The sequence below is a fragment of the Lycorma delicatula genome, chromosome 1 (assembly GCF_047948215.1).
Source record: "Lycorma delicatula isolate Av1 chromosome 1, ASM4794821v1, whole genome shotgun sequence".
NCBI classification, from domain to species: Eukaryota; Metazoa; Arthropoda; class Insecta; order Hemiptera; family Fulgoridae; genus Lycorma; species Lycorma delicatula.
This window is the reverse complement of record NC_134455.1, coordinates 309,261,932-309,278,694: the sequence shown is the minus strand read 5'-3', so window position 1 is coordinate 309,278,694 and position 16,763 is coordinate 309,261,932. Positions and strand designations below refer to the sequence as shown.

The window sequence follows — 16,763 nt, the reverse complement described above, 5'->3', positions numbered from 1 at the left end:
AGTTGGCAACTTCATCACTGAGAGCAAGTTGGCAACTTCATCACTGAGAGCAAGGTGACTGGATGGCTACCGTTGATAACTCCGGCAGATTAAAGATCCTATGTTGCCATGGGACACCTCATGTAGAAAAACTGCGTGAGGAAGTAGTCCTCTTGTCGATTGCGGATAGAACATACGAGAGTCACACACGAGTACCTGATGTCAGGAGGACACGCACCACCCCTATGCGCACGATGCAACTGCCGCATGACTGTGCACCAGATACTTAGATTGCATATGTTATGTGCCGTTGTGTCGTAAATTTAATCTACCCAGAAACAACCGTGGTGTCTTGTACAATGAATGAAATTTTAAACCGGATGTTTATATTTTTGTGTAGTACTGGGTTAATACAAAAAATTTAATATTGTGGTGTATATTTTTTATGCTGGAATTGTTTTTAATAAGTTATTATTTTTTTTAATTTTACTTTTAATTTTTTTTGGTTCTGAGTTGTTTCTGTTATACAAGTAAGGAGCCTTTTACACTCCCTTTCAGAATTTGTTAAATTTTATATAGTTACTTTTTTTAATTATTTTAGCTTTTATGTTTTAAAGACTTTTATGTTTTAAAAGTTTTATTTCACTTTTTAAATGTTTATTACATAATTTACATTATTTTATTTTAGTTTTTAACCTAGTTTTAAGTTTTATGTTTTGAGAATGGGCCTTTTACACCAATCTCAGATTGTGTAATTCTATTCACTTATGGTTTTATTTTAGATTTTATCTGTGATACTAGTTTTTATTAAAAAAAATTCCAGGCGATGATTTTCTCACTTCCCCCCCAAAAAAATGTAACTGAATAGAATGAATTTTACTATTATTAAAATTAATGGATCTACTTATTTTAAAAGACTCAAATGTAACAGATTACACAGTGAAAGCCATTGTTATTATTAATGATTTGGTGATATTCATCCCAGTCAATTTTGAGTTGTCAATGAAAACTATTTGTATAAAAATATAATAGAGCGCGAATGAATGCTAAAGGATCAGACATGATGGAAAGAATATTCCTTTTGGTATAAATTTTATAATTATTAAAATGAGTGATTTGGAAATTTAGTGTATCTGACTTGTTCCATAGAACACAGTGTATTCAGTAATGTGTATTCAGTGTGTAATCTAATCAAAAAAGTTCTTTCTTGTTTAGATGGTATGGATGAATTATGATTAGATGTAGAAATACTGCAATTGTTAGAATACCATGTTGGAATTGAAAAACCATAATGTTGTAACAATTTGGAAATATCATCCTTTAGTTGAATATCTTCATTTAGATTATCTGAACTGGTAACGAGTTCGACAGAAATAATTTTTAATAGCTTTTGTGGAAAATTATTTTCATTTTCACTTGATATTTGAGTAAGACATCTTGTGGCTAAATATGGTGCACAACTGGTTCCGTAAGCAACTGTTCGTAGTGCATAATGTTTTATCTCTTGTTTTGGAGAATTACACCAGAGAATCCGTTGTAAATTAGAATCACTGGATGCACAGTTATGAATTTGGAATCTTAACAATATAGAAAATAAAAATTGGACAAGTTCAATTAGTAGAGTATTGTTAAGAGATACCATTAGTGGTATAAGATGAACCATCAACCACTTATTAACAAATCATGAAGTTAAGTAATGACATGTGACCCAAGTCCAATATTCTTGAACGAAAGTGGAATAGTAATGTTTAAGATTGAAATTGTTTAGCCTTCTTTCTAATGACAAAAATCGTTTCTTTGCATTTATGAAAGATTCTCCTACTCTTATATTATTGGGTTTACATTGTAATGCAACTATAAATATGCCTTGATTTTTTCCAGTAAAATTAAATCGAAAATGTTTTTCACAAATAGATTTTTCATTAAATAGAATATCATTAATTTCCTCAATTTTCCAGGAGTTCTGAAGTGCAGTCAAAAGATTTGAAGAATCCCTTCAAGAAATAAAAGATGCAATGTTATTATTGCTGTTAAGAGTTATCAGGAAAACAACCACTGAGAATTTGTTTCTTTGAGAATAGGATATTTAAAGTTTCGAATAAATTTCATAGGTAAAATAAAATTCAAGTAAAATTGTGCTTCTATAAGAATGTCAATTTTGTTATGTTAAATTTAGGATCTGGAAAAAACAAATTATAAGGCAAATTAAAGGTACACATGTCTGTAGGCTCTGTTAAAATAGTAAATTGGAATGAAAAGTTCATAAAGAATTATGTCAGTATAACACTATATTCAGAATGAGAAAGTGGATTATTTATTCCTAAAATAGAATATTTTCTATAAATGGAATTTCTATCTTTCATGTGAATTTATATCTACAAATATTCGCTTGACTGCCAGAGTCTAAAACTCAACATGTATGAGTTATGTACACCATGTTTGTATGTGTACTTACTACTACAACATTGGTAATACATAATGCAGTAGATAAAATTATGTTTTTGTTTGACTGCAATTTAAATGATGAATTATTTTCAGACTTATTGTCTTTTAATTTAGAATTATTATTTATATGAATAAGAGTTATGTTTTTGAGAACAAATCTTACATACACCTATAGAATAACATTCATCAACTGAATGAGACTTCAACTAAACATTAAACAGATGTTTAATCTTTCTTTTTCCTGTTTTTAGCCTCCGGTAACTACCATTTAGATAATACTTCAGAGGATGAATGAGTATGATATGTATGAGTGTGAATGAAGTGTAGTCTTGTACATTCTCAGTTCAACTATTCCTGAGATGTGTGGTTAATTGAAACCCAACCACCACCAAAGAACACCGGTATACACGATCTAGTATTCAAATCCATGTAAAAATAACTGGCTTTACTAGGACTTGAACGCTGAAACTCTCGACTTCCAAATCAGCTGATTTGGGAAGACGTGTTCACCACTAGACCAACCCAGTGGGTGAAGTCTAAACATCTGTTAAAGTCTAAACATCTGTTAAACATCTAATTGAACACAACAGCAAATTAAAAAATTTCTTAAAATGTAAATAATGATTAGAATTACAAATTAGACATTGCTTATAATTAAATGTTGAATAACAGCTAAAATTATTTGCCTCGTACTGCTTGTTGGCATTTATATTAAAACATTTAGTATGGGATTTAGTTCCATTGTTGTGTTGTCCCTTGGAATTATGTCTTGAGATGTCTTGATGGTCTGACTTATTTGCATTAATATTTTTAAGCATCTGTCTTCTAAATTCAAGGATTCTATGAAATCTTTGAAAGTGAGAAACATTTGAGTTTCTACTTCCATAATCTGGTGATATTGTAATCTAACTTTGATGTTAACAATAATAAATTCATATCTACTGACTGGATTATGCATTGCTTCAAAAGCAGTGACATATGAAGATACTTCGATAATAAATTTTAATAAATTATCTGAAGATTCTCCCATTATGTAATTTATTTTAAATACAATCTGCATTATGAGATGCAATTAAATATCTATTGTCAAAATGCCTTTTTAATAGACTAGTGCAATTGTATAATTATCATTTGTAATTTGTAAATTTTTAATAACAGCTAACACTTCATCCTTCAAGGAGGTATGTAAATAGTGGAGTTTTTGTAAATTACTAAAAATCATTTCTATTATGTACTAAATTGCTAAATAAACTATAATGTTGCCAGTCAAGAATACCTCTGAAAAATGATTAATTGTAGTTGGATTTGATTACTTGTTGTAACTACATTAATTTCTTCATCAATTGTTTGCTTAATATTATCTATTAAAAATTGTAATTTACATTCAAAACTGCATAAATCTTCAACCTGTACACAGCTGAACAAATATCCTCATCTTCCATTTCAAGTTGTGTTTGAATGGCATATTTGCCTTGCAGCTCTTTAAGGTTTCTTAATTTAATTCACAAAAGATGAACATCAATTTGAGAGACAAACACATTTTTCAATAAATGTAACAATTCTTGTTATAGAAGATTTAATTGATCCTTTCTGTCTAATTTTTTTTTTTCATTATGAATTAACTTTTTTCATTTTTTTTAATTACTCTTAATTTCATTAAGAATCTTAGATTTATTCTAAATTAATATTTATTCTGACTGAATAAGAACTAATATTAAATTCTTTTTTATTCTAAATTAATTTTAGATAATGATTTTAATTACAAAATTATTTGCCTTATACTGTTTGTTATCATTCATATTAAAACATTTAGTGTAGGATTTATTTAATATAAATAAATATTAATTATATTAAAATTTCAGTTAATATATTGATATGATATTGATCAATTACAGTAATATTATTACGGTTATTAATTCTTAGTCTTTTTAAATAAGAAAAATGAATTAAATGAAATTACTTGATGGTAATGAAGAAATAAGTTGTCATTGAGTAATTGGTAACCTTAACTCCTTTTTTGATGAACCATAAATTGATGTGTTGAACAATTTGTTACATATAACGTGGATTGTCTTTAGCTGAAGAATGTCACAATAAATTCTCACATATCTGTGGCACAGAAGTCCAAAAAATATTTTTGAACTGTGCCTAAATGCACCATCCAGTATTCAGAACTTATGCCACTGGATCATTATCTTACAATAAATACCTTGTGTGATCAATTATATTTTTATTATATGTAATTTATAACAAGGTTTAGATACATTTCATTTATTTTAATTTTGTATTATTAGTAACTTATTTCACATTGTTGAGGTTAATTATGACATACATGTACACTACTTATATTTTAAGAAGTATTTTAAAGTATTTTATTTAGATACACATTTGAGTTACATATTTAACAGAACTGGATTAACTTTAAATACATCTTTAAATGAACTGAATTAATTAACAATGGTATTATAAAGACAAAATATATATTATAAAACAGCTGTTGAACTCAACTTGATAAACATATTTATATGCCTTACATAAGTAAGAAGAAACAAATTACACAGTTTGTTTATCGTTACTAAGGAGGACATGAAACTGAACAGTATCTATGCCATTTAGTGAAATCACTGTGAATTGCTAAATGTATTAATTGAGATATTATCTAATTCATCTTGAGATAAATACCCTCTTTATTTATCTCTGTACTAATGATTGCTTCTTTTTTTATTTAATTATTTCTATTTATTTTTTATTACATAGACAGTTTAATTAAACATGTGTGACACATTCTAAAACATTCTTGTTCAAGAATTTTATTAAAATATTCAATAAATTGCCAGTAGACAATTAGATTAAACTCATGTTATGCAAACACACGTGTGCTCACATGATATGCAGAATATCTTACAACACAATTACAAGTATAAATATAAAAGTAAAAAACAGATCGAAAAAACATTTCAAATAATTAATTTGCTGGAAAAATATTATGCAAAATTAAATATTAGAATGAGTATTCATGCTGTTTTTATACCTCCATTAAATGTTATCATTTTCATATTGTTTGTACAGTTATAAACTTTCTTCTTTCACTCTTAATTTCTGTCTTAATTCCTTTTTTCCACTCTGCAATGTCCAACATGTTTCTGGTATAAATATCAAAAATGAATGAAATTATACATAAACATTTTAAATCATGACAGGATCTACTAGTAGCAAATGTAATTTCACTACCATTGTTCTTTTGCACTGATAATAGAGAGTTTTTATTACCAATAGCAGTTTTATCAACTAAACTTTTAGTGATGTTTTGCCAAGTGCAAAAATTTAACATCTTACAAAGAAGCTATTCATTCCATGAATTGTGTAATGAATCAAACTTTTTAAACCACTCTGTTTGAAATCACTTATGATGTTTTGTTGCTTAAAATTATGAATTATAATTTTAGCAGCAATTACTTTTCTTTGTGAAATGATGACTGATTCACACAACACAAAATAGTACTATTTAGAGGTTTGATTTTTATATATCAACCTCTGACACTTTATATTATAAACACTACATGAAGTGAAAAAAGGTTGGTACGCATACTGGAAATAAAAGGTTCAAGTAGCTTAGTATGAATTGACATTACCTATAAGACTAAACCGTTCTTGTGTCTAAATTATATATTTCACTACATGTCGATGAATTTTTGTAAGTATTTAGCCTTTCAAGCAATTTCCAGCTAATGTAGGGATGTTTTATCTATGCACAAAATCTTTGTAAGTACAAGTGATATACACATGTATATTTAGGGTTTAGGTATAGGCAAATTTGTTTCTGTAATGATTTAAATGCATGATTGAAATCCTGTCATAATAAATTTATGCATCATAAAAATATTTTTTTTTTTAACTTTTTAATTTATAAATTTTTATTATCTTTCAAAGATACAATGAAATGTTACATTTTACTACATTCATATGTACAAAAATTTAGCTTCTTGTCCTCATATAAACAATATCACGTCTATTTCTGTACTTTAAACCTTCTTTTTACCCTACTACAGGAAAAGGATAGCATATTATGTGAGAACAAAAGTTCATTTTATATTTCTTTATATCCTTGTAAATAAAGATTTGATGATTTTCATGAAAGAAGAATCAAGCTATTATCATTATCATACAAAAGATCACTGACTAGAGTAAAATTTAAATAAAATAAAATAATAGATACCCGTAGTAGACAATATGTTTTGCAAGATAAAAAAAAACAAAATTGTTTAAAACTCATCTAAAGGAGTACCAAATAAAAGAAACCAAAAGAACATTTCAAAAATATAGTTTTAAACAATATTATTTATGAAGAATTGTTTATTACTTTTTTATTTGGCTCTTGGCCACTCAACACTAACGTTCTTTTTCTTAAGTGCAGTGTATATAACATATAGAATCACAACAGGAAATGATACTTTAATTTTTTGCTTTATACTATCTTTCTTACACTTTCTTATCTCTGTGACATATCTAAAACAACTGAGATACAAGATGCACCTAAGAGAAATGATGTTTATATTACAGCCAATCCCTGTGATGGCAGTGTGAAATTATCACCTGCAGGGCTGAATATTATTTTCATTTCAATGAACTAGGTATCATGCTGATGGGTAGTAGTACATTTGGCTCAATGAAGAAAGCAACATGAAACCACTTAACTCTTCACTTTCCTTAGAAAACTTTTCATAAAATGCTTACAGCCATTTCAGTCAAATTTAAATGGTAATTAACATATACATTTACTATTTATCAATGTTTAAAAAGTATAAATAATAGATTCACAGTAGATCTACCTTTACCTGTAGTAATATTGGCACTGCTAATAGTACATTGTAGGTGTTAGGACATCATTGGTGATCAGGATAAGAAGTGGGCTTCTCATATAGTACGCATTGTTTTGTATATTTAAGAGGATGGCTGAAAGGTACATGGAAGGCTTTGGCATTTGGTGTACCTATGGTTTGGTGGGAACCAAAGGATCATATAATCGATTGTAACAAGTGTGTCTGGAATTTTTTAAAAATCAAACATACTGTAAAATATCCTTCATTGCAATCTGCAATCTGGCCTGTAACTCACAGTGAAATTATTCCAGTTCCTGATCCATCTGTGAATGTATGTTTTGAAAGCAACAATGAAGAATCCAGGCAGTACTGAAGAAGCCAACAATGATTTTGATTTTGAATTATCTTCCAGTAAGCCACATCTTATATCACAAGGTGAACCAAATGACTTGGTTAAGGATTTAAATTTATCAAAAAATCAAGCTGAACTGTTAGGAATAAGACTGCAAGGTTTGAATTTACTTTAAAAAAACACAAAAATTTCAGGCTTTCAAAGCTAACAAAAAGAACTTTCTCAGATCTTGATTGATGAACATAATTTGGTTTATTGCACAAATATTGATGAGCTTATGTTGCAATCAGGACAAGTTCATAAACCTGAGGACTGGCACCTTTTCATAGATTCATCCAAGTATAGTTTAAAAGTAGTTCTACTACACAGCGGTAATAAATATACTTCGATACCAATCGCTTATGGCATTAATTTAAAAGAGACATACGACATGATGAATGAAGTTCTTGAAAAAGTAAATTATAAAAAACATAGCTGGAACATATCTGGTGATTTCAAAGTTATAGCTATTTTGTTAAACATACAGTTTGGCTATACTAAGTACATGTGTTTTCTTTGCAAATGGGACAGCCGAGCTACAGATAAACATTATGTTACCAGAGTGGAAGAAACGAGACAACTTAACTCCAAATGGGAAAAATATTATTCATGAGCCCTTAGTTGAACCCAAAAAAATAATTTTACCCCCTCTCAATATCAAGCTAGAATTAATGAAAAATTTTGTAAAAGCAATGAAGAAGGATAGTCCTGGATTTTTGTACATCAACAGAAATTTCTGAATGTAAGTGAAGGAAAAATTAAAGAAGGAATATTTATTGGTCCTCAGATAAGATAGTTGGTCAAAGATTATGTATTTAACTCAACGTTAAATAATGTAGAAAGTGTAGCTTGGGCTTCATTTAAAGATGTTTGCAAAAATGTTCTCAGCAAACAAAGATCCATCAATTACTACGATATTGTTAATCAACTTCTTACTTCATACAGTGCTATGGGATGTAACATGTCTTTGAAAACACATTTCCTTCACTCACATCTGGATTTTTTCCTGGACAACCTAGAAGATGTAGATGTAAGTGATGAACACAGTGAATGTTTCCACCAAAACATTTTGGTGATGGAAAGCCGCTATAAAGGGAAGTGGAATACTAACATGCTAGCCAATTCCTGTTGAACATTAATTCAGGATGTGCCTGAGGTTATTTATAAAAGATAAGAATCAGCGAAACCATTCTAACACAGGTACAACCATGCAAAATTATAAATTTTATAGATTTTAACTATATTTTCCCTTAATTTTTTTGAAGCGTAATTTATTTAAAATTAAAGATGATAGAAAAATTATATTTACAGATCTGTAATGTACGCAAAAAAGAAATTCAAGAAATTGTATCACACTTAAGAGAAATATTAAAAACATTTTTTTGTCTATCAGTGTAATTTGTTTAATTTAAAAAGGCAATTCAAAAACTGATTACATCATTCAATTGTATGGAAAAAAATACAAGAGAAACTGTGTTTCATTGTTTGACCTGAAACTTTATTTTTGTACAGTATTGCTATAAACATTCAATTTGAACAATAAAGCTTCAGATAAATTAAAATAATAATAATTAAATAACAGATAATTTTTTTTAATTGTTTGTCGTAGAATTGATTAGTGTACTTATTTTTTTTTTAATTTTGATGAATTCATGGATGTATAAGAGATTTTTTAAATTAAATTATTCAAAATCTCAATTTTTGCTTTCAGAATTATTATATTTTTCAACATTTTTGCAAGGGATACTTACAATTAAATTTTACTAGACCAATCTTGGTCTTTTTGGCAACTTTTTAACTTGATCATCATTGTTTGATCCTTCATGAGACTGGGTTTCTTCCAGATCTTCAAATGTTTCTTCGATATCATTAAATTCCTTGGGTAATTGATTTTCTGAGTTCAAGCAAAGAATTGGCTGCTTGATTTCATGTGAAATGTCTTCGAAATATCTGAAATTTTGTCAACGTTCAAACAATTGTCCAAAACATGACATTTTGTACATAAAACTGTACATTGCAGTCCATGTTTTTGACACCTGCATCTATTACCTTCACAACTGGTTTTGCAGCTGCAAGAGATTGTTTTTAATAAATAAATTTTTAGGCATGACCGAGACTTCTGTAAAGCGAGGCATGAGTATTTTGGAATTATTTGTAATTACTTCTTTCCAGCCCCTCTTAGTTGCAGTTATTTTGTTTCCAAGTGACGTTTGAAGCTGAAAGTATGCTCTATAGAAGTGTTGTGTAGCTGCTCCAACTCCAACGGTTGGTGGTAATTTTTCTAATTTAAAAGTAGACTTAGTACCATTTCGAGCAATGACGTTTGGCTCTGCATTAATCTGATAAAAAGGCTCTACCAACTCTGTCAACTTGAGAGTTTTAAGCAGTGAATTCAATGTTGTTTTTTTTTCCTTTGCCTGCAAAAGCAGATGTGTCACAGCCAGTAAACCAATGTAAAAAACCAGCAATAGAACGATAATCTTTATAGTTAAAACATACTGCCAGATCATAGTTAAAACTATTTGACGAATACATTGAGTCACTTGGCTTGAGAAAGTAAATTGTTAGTACTTACCAGTTAAATTGAAATAGCTGTTTCTATTCAAAATAAATATTTATATACAAAACAGTGGGGTGCAGTGAGACAGTAAACTATTTTTTTCAAAATATAAATAATGCCACTAAAATTTTTCATATATTTGTTCATTTTCAAAGATTTTATTATAAAAACGGTAATGTAGAATAATCAAAATACTTTACTACACCACCATACAGAAGAAAAATGGATGTATTCTATATATTAAGCCAAATTGTACCTTTCAAAAAAAAATTTGTAGTTCTGAGCCATACATTGTTTAATATAATCTTATGTAATGATGAGGAGCAACAATCTTTCTCTTAAATAATTTGAATGAAACATTAGGTTAATCTTGTTATTTTAAATTCTGATACACAAGTTTAAGATATATTTAGGCTGATAAATGAGATTATAGTGTTCAGATAGTAGTGAGATGCTTTCTCCAGGTTACTAGATCTGTAAGCCACTTTCAATGTTCCATCTACAGACTGTATCCCTCTTTCTCAAGCCTGTTGCACTTTTATGCAACAGGCAATTGCTGTAACTAGTATATTTTTACAACTAAAAAAGAAAAATAATCACTTGTTATACATCAAACAGCTAGGTTTTGACAAAGTTTCTCTATAAAATTTTCAGTGTTAAACACTATCATTTATTTATCTATAATATAAAATACAGAATGAAAAATACTTAATTAGTATTAATAAAATAAAAATACAAAACAAAAATAAAATTTATAATGCATAAAATATAGAAAATAACTATAAAAAATAACAATTATTCTTAAAAAAATGATACAGTATTTGAATTGATAACTAAAAACTATGAAGTTGAAACTGGCTTGCAATCTCTCATTTGATTGTCACAATAAGCTTATGTGTAGTCAAGATCTGGCAGTAATAAACATTAGCCACTTCCAACTCACAGAGCTGAGTAATAAGGTCATGAGATGTTGTGTAACGTTCCATTTGAGATAATGAAAAGTAAATGCCTCAGTCTACTCAAAATTTGTATAACAAATTTTAGGAGTGATCAATTAAGAGTTAAAAGTAATTATGGATCTTTGGTTTTGTACATATACAAGCTCATGTTGTAGAAGTGTCAAATGGACCTTATTTAAGTATAAGATTTGTTCCAACCTTATTGAATGTATCAACCACTACTAGGCAGTTAGTGGTTTTGCCAATACAAATGCACTGAATTTTTACTTCATGCATAATGTGAGAATGAGTATTATTACCAAAATACAAAAACTGTGAACTTTCTTTTTTCACTAGTATTCACAGTCTTAAGACAAGATCATTTTTAGCACAATCAAGATGACCTAACAAATGTCATCTAATTGTGCTAAAAAATCAAGATGAAAAACTGATTACAAAATGACATTGTTGATAGCATCCTATTAACATAGTTGATGATTTTATTGAACAGTAATAACTAGCAATACACAGTTATCTACAATTATATAGGAAGTGTCTATTTTAATACCTATATAATCTAATTTATTTCATACTAAGATCGATTCTTAAGATATTAGCTGCAGTTACATGGTATCTTATTGGACTCAAGCAATTAAACTTACTTTTAAAACCTCATTGTATTATCTAACTATAATTTCATAACAATTTTTCAATAAGTAAATATGCTTTACAGGTATAAGCAAGTTTCTTCAGCAAAGATAGTCTTCTGTGTGATGCCTACCGAATTTAATCAGCTCTTTCATGAAGTAATGTTTAAATTTCACTGAAAGTTTATCAGAATAAACAGTTCAAATATTCTGTAAAAAGAACTAACATTTTTCATTTACTATCATGTAGATGACTCAATATAATTTGGTGATATATTTCCTCTTTTATTAAAATTTTGCACTTATAATATTTTTAGGTCATTAAAAATTGTATGCGACTCCCTTGAAAATTATGTAAAAACTGTTCATCCAAAGGTCCTTTTAGAGCTACCTATGCAGCTCCTTCTTCATTTGAGCTGAATCCCTAGCACTGCTGCTAACAACATAAAACTTAAAACAATCAGGAAACCCTTCATTATTAAGTCAAGTAATATATTTTATAAATGAATTGTTTTTGTCAAAATGTAATATATTACATGAATTAGTTCAACATAGAATATAGTATGATGACTGCATACTAAATATTTTTATAATTTTTTAAGAATGTACAATTAACAACAACATTCACCTTTAGTAACTTTACCAAAGGAGTTATGTAGATAACTTCTAAAGATCCTCTGAAAGAATAGTTTACAAGTAATTTGAAAGTAAATCACATTTATAATTTTTAATGATTTTAAAGTTGTAATAATTTTAAATTTTAATGATCACATTTTTTCAAGCTGTTCACCGATTATAATATTTGAAAGTTGATTGTGTTGTTTATGATAAGTAAAGGGTGAACCAGTATAACAAATAACCACTAAGTCAAAGGTATGTGTTTCCATACATATATAAAATAATTTTATTTTTTTTAAGAAATAAATCAGAAGCACACACACATACCACCACCACAAACACACACGCACATATAATGTAGAGGAAAAAAAGGAAAATCATAATGTAGATAAATAGTTTTTAATCTTCACCCACATTTCATAAATCTTGTTACATTCATACAAAATGGATACAAAACAACAAAAGGATCTTCTGGAAATATGTTATAATTAATTATTTCTCAAACAGTAATAATTTCAAGATTAAATTATGAAAAAAAATAGATATATGTGAAAATTAAATAGATATATATGTAAATAAATTAACAGGAAGAAATGTATTAGAAAGCAGTGATTGATTAAATAATATAGGTAACAATAATTTTTTATAGCTAAAATAAAAATAAAAACAAACAAACATTTTATAAAAATATCTAAAATTATTTCTTAAACAACAAAGGTAACATCACAAATCATCAGTTCTCAAAAAAATAATTTGATTTTTTTAATAGTAACATAAATCTCTAGTAGTATTAATGAACAATGTTTAAACTAATTTAAACAGTCTTTTAAATCTCATTCTACATTTTAAAAAAATAAATGCGTTATTTTATAGTACAAATAACAATAAAAAGTCACATGTTTCTTAAAAATCTAAATTTATACAGAAAGTGCAAATATATTAATTATATTACAAAACATGTTTAAAAGTAACACTATTTGTATACAATAAAAAGGAACCACTTTTCAGTCAATACACACTTATGAACACTCAACCATTATTTATAGTGGCAGATCTTTGTACAAATATTGGAGTCCGAGGGATTGATTCACTAAGAACAGTAATTTTTGCTTTAGTAATTTCAATCGGTGGAGGAGATCCTTCAGGTGCTTTTCCATTTTTTACTACCGGTTCATTTTTATTATCATTCTGATTGAGATCACGTGACTCATTTACATCATCAACTTTATCAGATTTGATCAAATTAACTGTTTCAGGAGAAGGTGCTTCATTTGGATATTTATTATTATGCTTCTCTTCATTATCTGGTGTTTTAGGTAATAATGATGCCATATCTTGTAGTTCTGTTCCATTATTTGCTTCTACATCCATGGCAGGCTTTCTGTTATTAGTTTTATTTGATTTGCACAAGCCTTTATAGAGTGCAAAACTAATTAAAATGGCAATAAAAATAATGATGCATGCAACAACCACATATGGTCCAACGTCTTCATATGTTAATTGTTTTTTATCAACTATTTGACGACTATTTCCATTTTCATCCTCTTTTTCAGTCCCTTCAAAAGAACCTTCAGGATTTACGTAGACTGGTAATTCAGAATTTGGAAAAATTGTTGATGGTGAATTCTCTGATACATCTTCACCAACTACTGGAATTGATGCATTTCCTGTAATAATTTCATCAGAATCATCTCCAGATCCTTCTAATTCATTGGCTGCTGTTGTTTCTCCAATAGAAATTTTGTGATCAGATGAATTATTGGCATTCTGAGGTAACACACTACTGTTATCCTCTTTATTTTTCACAGTTCCATCATAGTGGACATGTTTCTTATTAAAATTTTCTTCTACATCACTTGAATTTTGGTATTCAGTTACATTTTCAACAAGAGTTACTGTCTCAACGATGTTATCTTTGTTGCTGGGAGTTTCTTCTTCATGTTTATGTATCTGTTTATTATTATCAGATTCATCAGAATTAGTATAATTATTATTCTCATTAGTAGAGACATTTCCATTTTCAACATTATCAGTTGCATTAGTTTTTATATTAACTTTAGCAGATTCCAATTCCTCTTTAAATTCATGGTGAGGTAACTCACCAACAGGAATTACTTGATCATCTTTTTTCATGTTTTCATCTATCAACACTGAACTTTCTTTAATATCATCAATAGGGATGTCTATAATATCATCAGTTGTTGAAGGGTTCTGTGTTGAATCTTCATCATTTTCATCAATTACCTCATGAGCAGGATCTTTGTTTTCAGCTATATTAATCGAAGTGTATTCTTCTTTTGAATTAACCACATCAGTATGGCCAAGATCACCTTCAGTTCCCTCAGAATTTTCAGTATCATCAATAGATAACTTCTCTAGCTTTTTATCTTCAGTTATACTACCATTCAACTTCTCTACATCATCATCCTTAGCAGAATCATTAAGGTTTTCTTTAGTTTTTTCATTTACCTTATCAATATTACTTATAATATCAAGTAAATTTTCAGCTTGTAACTCACCATTTTCTGTCTTTAAAGAACTGCTGATTTCTGTAGAACCATTATTTGAGACTTCACCTGGTTTTTCAGTTTTTATATCTAAATCTGATTTTAATAAATCAGTTTCATGCTCATCATTTTGCTTCTCATAAATATATTCATCTCCAGTTTTTTTTGCAGATTTAGATGACTTGAAAGGTTCATCATAATCTTCATTACTGTCCTGGTTATTTAGATCATAGTCTGTAACTTCATCAGTTGACATTCCAGGATCATCTCCTTGAATGCTTTCGAAAGGGTTAAATTTTTCATTTTCAAAGTAAACATCCTTTTTCTGGTAAGGGCTGTATTTGAAAAGCTTTTTTGTATGAAGTCTTGAGCTAAATGTTTCTTTATTGCAAAGTTCAATTTCATTAATTTCACTCCATCTCAAATTTTGAAGTTCAAGTGGAAAAGAACAACGAACATCACCTTCAATAATAATTCCTCGCCCAGAAAGTCTGTCTTGTAGATTAAGTAAAGAGCAAGTACAGTTAATTGGATTTGCACCAAGATCTATCTCTAACAACTGATTTAATGAAGAAATGGTATTTACTGGAACATTTACAATTCTGTTATTTGCTAAATTTAAGTGAGTAATTCCCCGAGGAAGTACATGTTCTTTTATTGTTTGCAGATGGTTTCCATCTAAATATAAAATAGTCACTTTTTTTACACCATGGAAAAATTCATTTTGCAGGACAGTAATACCACAGTAACCAAGATCAAGTTCACGCAGAGAACCTGAAGTTATAAAGGGCTTATATGAAACTTGTAGAGGATTACCCCTCAAATTCAGTTTGTACAAAGTATATAAATTTTCAAACACAGAATTATCAAAGTGTTTAATATTATTGGATGATAAATCAATTTCAACTATTTTCTTAAGACCTTTAAATACATTTTTTGGAAGGTAGTTGATTTTACACTTACTTAAGTTTAAAAATTTTAATTTTGAAAAGGGGATGAACATATCATCCTGCATCATGATACGACTGTCATCACTATCAATTTGTATATTTAAAACTTCTACTTCATTAAAAAGTTTTGCATATTTATTTTCAAATATAAACCTCACTCCACTACAATTTGCAGTTCTGAATCCAGACTGATCAACAAAACACAAACACACAGATGGGCATCCATGAACGTTTACTGCAGCACTTAATAATGTTACTGTGAATGTAACTAAAATCAGTTTGAAAGACACTGTTCCCTCCATTGTGTCCTAGAAAAAAAATTAAATATAAGTACAATACATAGAAAAAAATGTTAAATCATGTTAAATTACAAAGAAAAAATGAAAACTGCTTTGCAAATGAGATTCGATCAACTAATAACTAAGGGTGAAAAAGTATGAGTATCACATTTATGCACTTATTTACACATACATAATCACATAATATGAATTAACACAAAGGTAGTAAGTAGTAGATAATGTCAAACATTCCACACATTAATTAACCAGTAACAAACTTTTACTTTTTTGTTTCTTTTTTCTGGGCAAAAAACGCCCTTTTTCTGGGCGTGTTATCATCGCCCAGACATGTTGCAATAAACAAACAAATATCAAATTTTATTTTATATTTTATTATATCACAGAATTAAAAAACTTCAACTATTGCATGGCAACTAGCATGAAGAGCCGATACACACTACAATAAATCAAATATGTGTATAAAATGGACAGCCTTATGAAATAACTACAACCGGTCTAAAATTTCCTTATCATTTCCCAGGATTGGATCGAATGTTTCTGGGCAATTAATATTTAAGACGCAAGGCCGCAAAACTTATGCAATCCATAAGAATGTGGCATTAAAAACAA

The 16,763-nt window shown here is 28.5% G+C and overlaps 1 protein-coding gene across 7 annotated transcripts in view; it reads right to left on the bottom strand.

Moving 5' to 3' along the window:
- Positions 1-10,842: 10,842 nt before the first annotated feature.
- The window catches only part of LOC142333781 (uncharacterized), a 187,546-nt gene continuing 181,625 nt past the window's right edge, over positions 10,843-16,763 (bottom strand). For all 7 annotated transcript variants that reach the window (XM_075381304.1, XM_075381326.1, XM_075381319.1 and 4 more), the window contains one exon: positions 10,843-16,163. In XM_075381304.1, the coding sequence (XP_075237419.1) occupies positions 13,428-16,157 (2,730 nt within the window). In that variant the 5' untranslated portion in view covers positions 16,158-16,163 and the 3' untranslated portion in view covers positions 10,843-13,427. The remainder of the gene's footprint in view (positions 16,164-16,763) is intronic.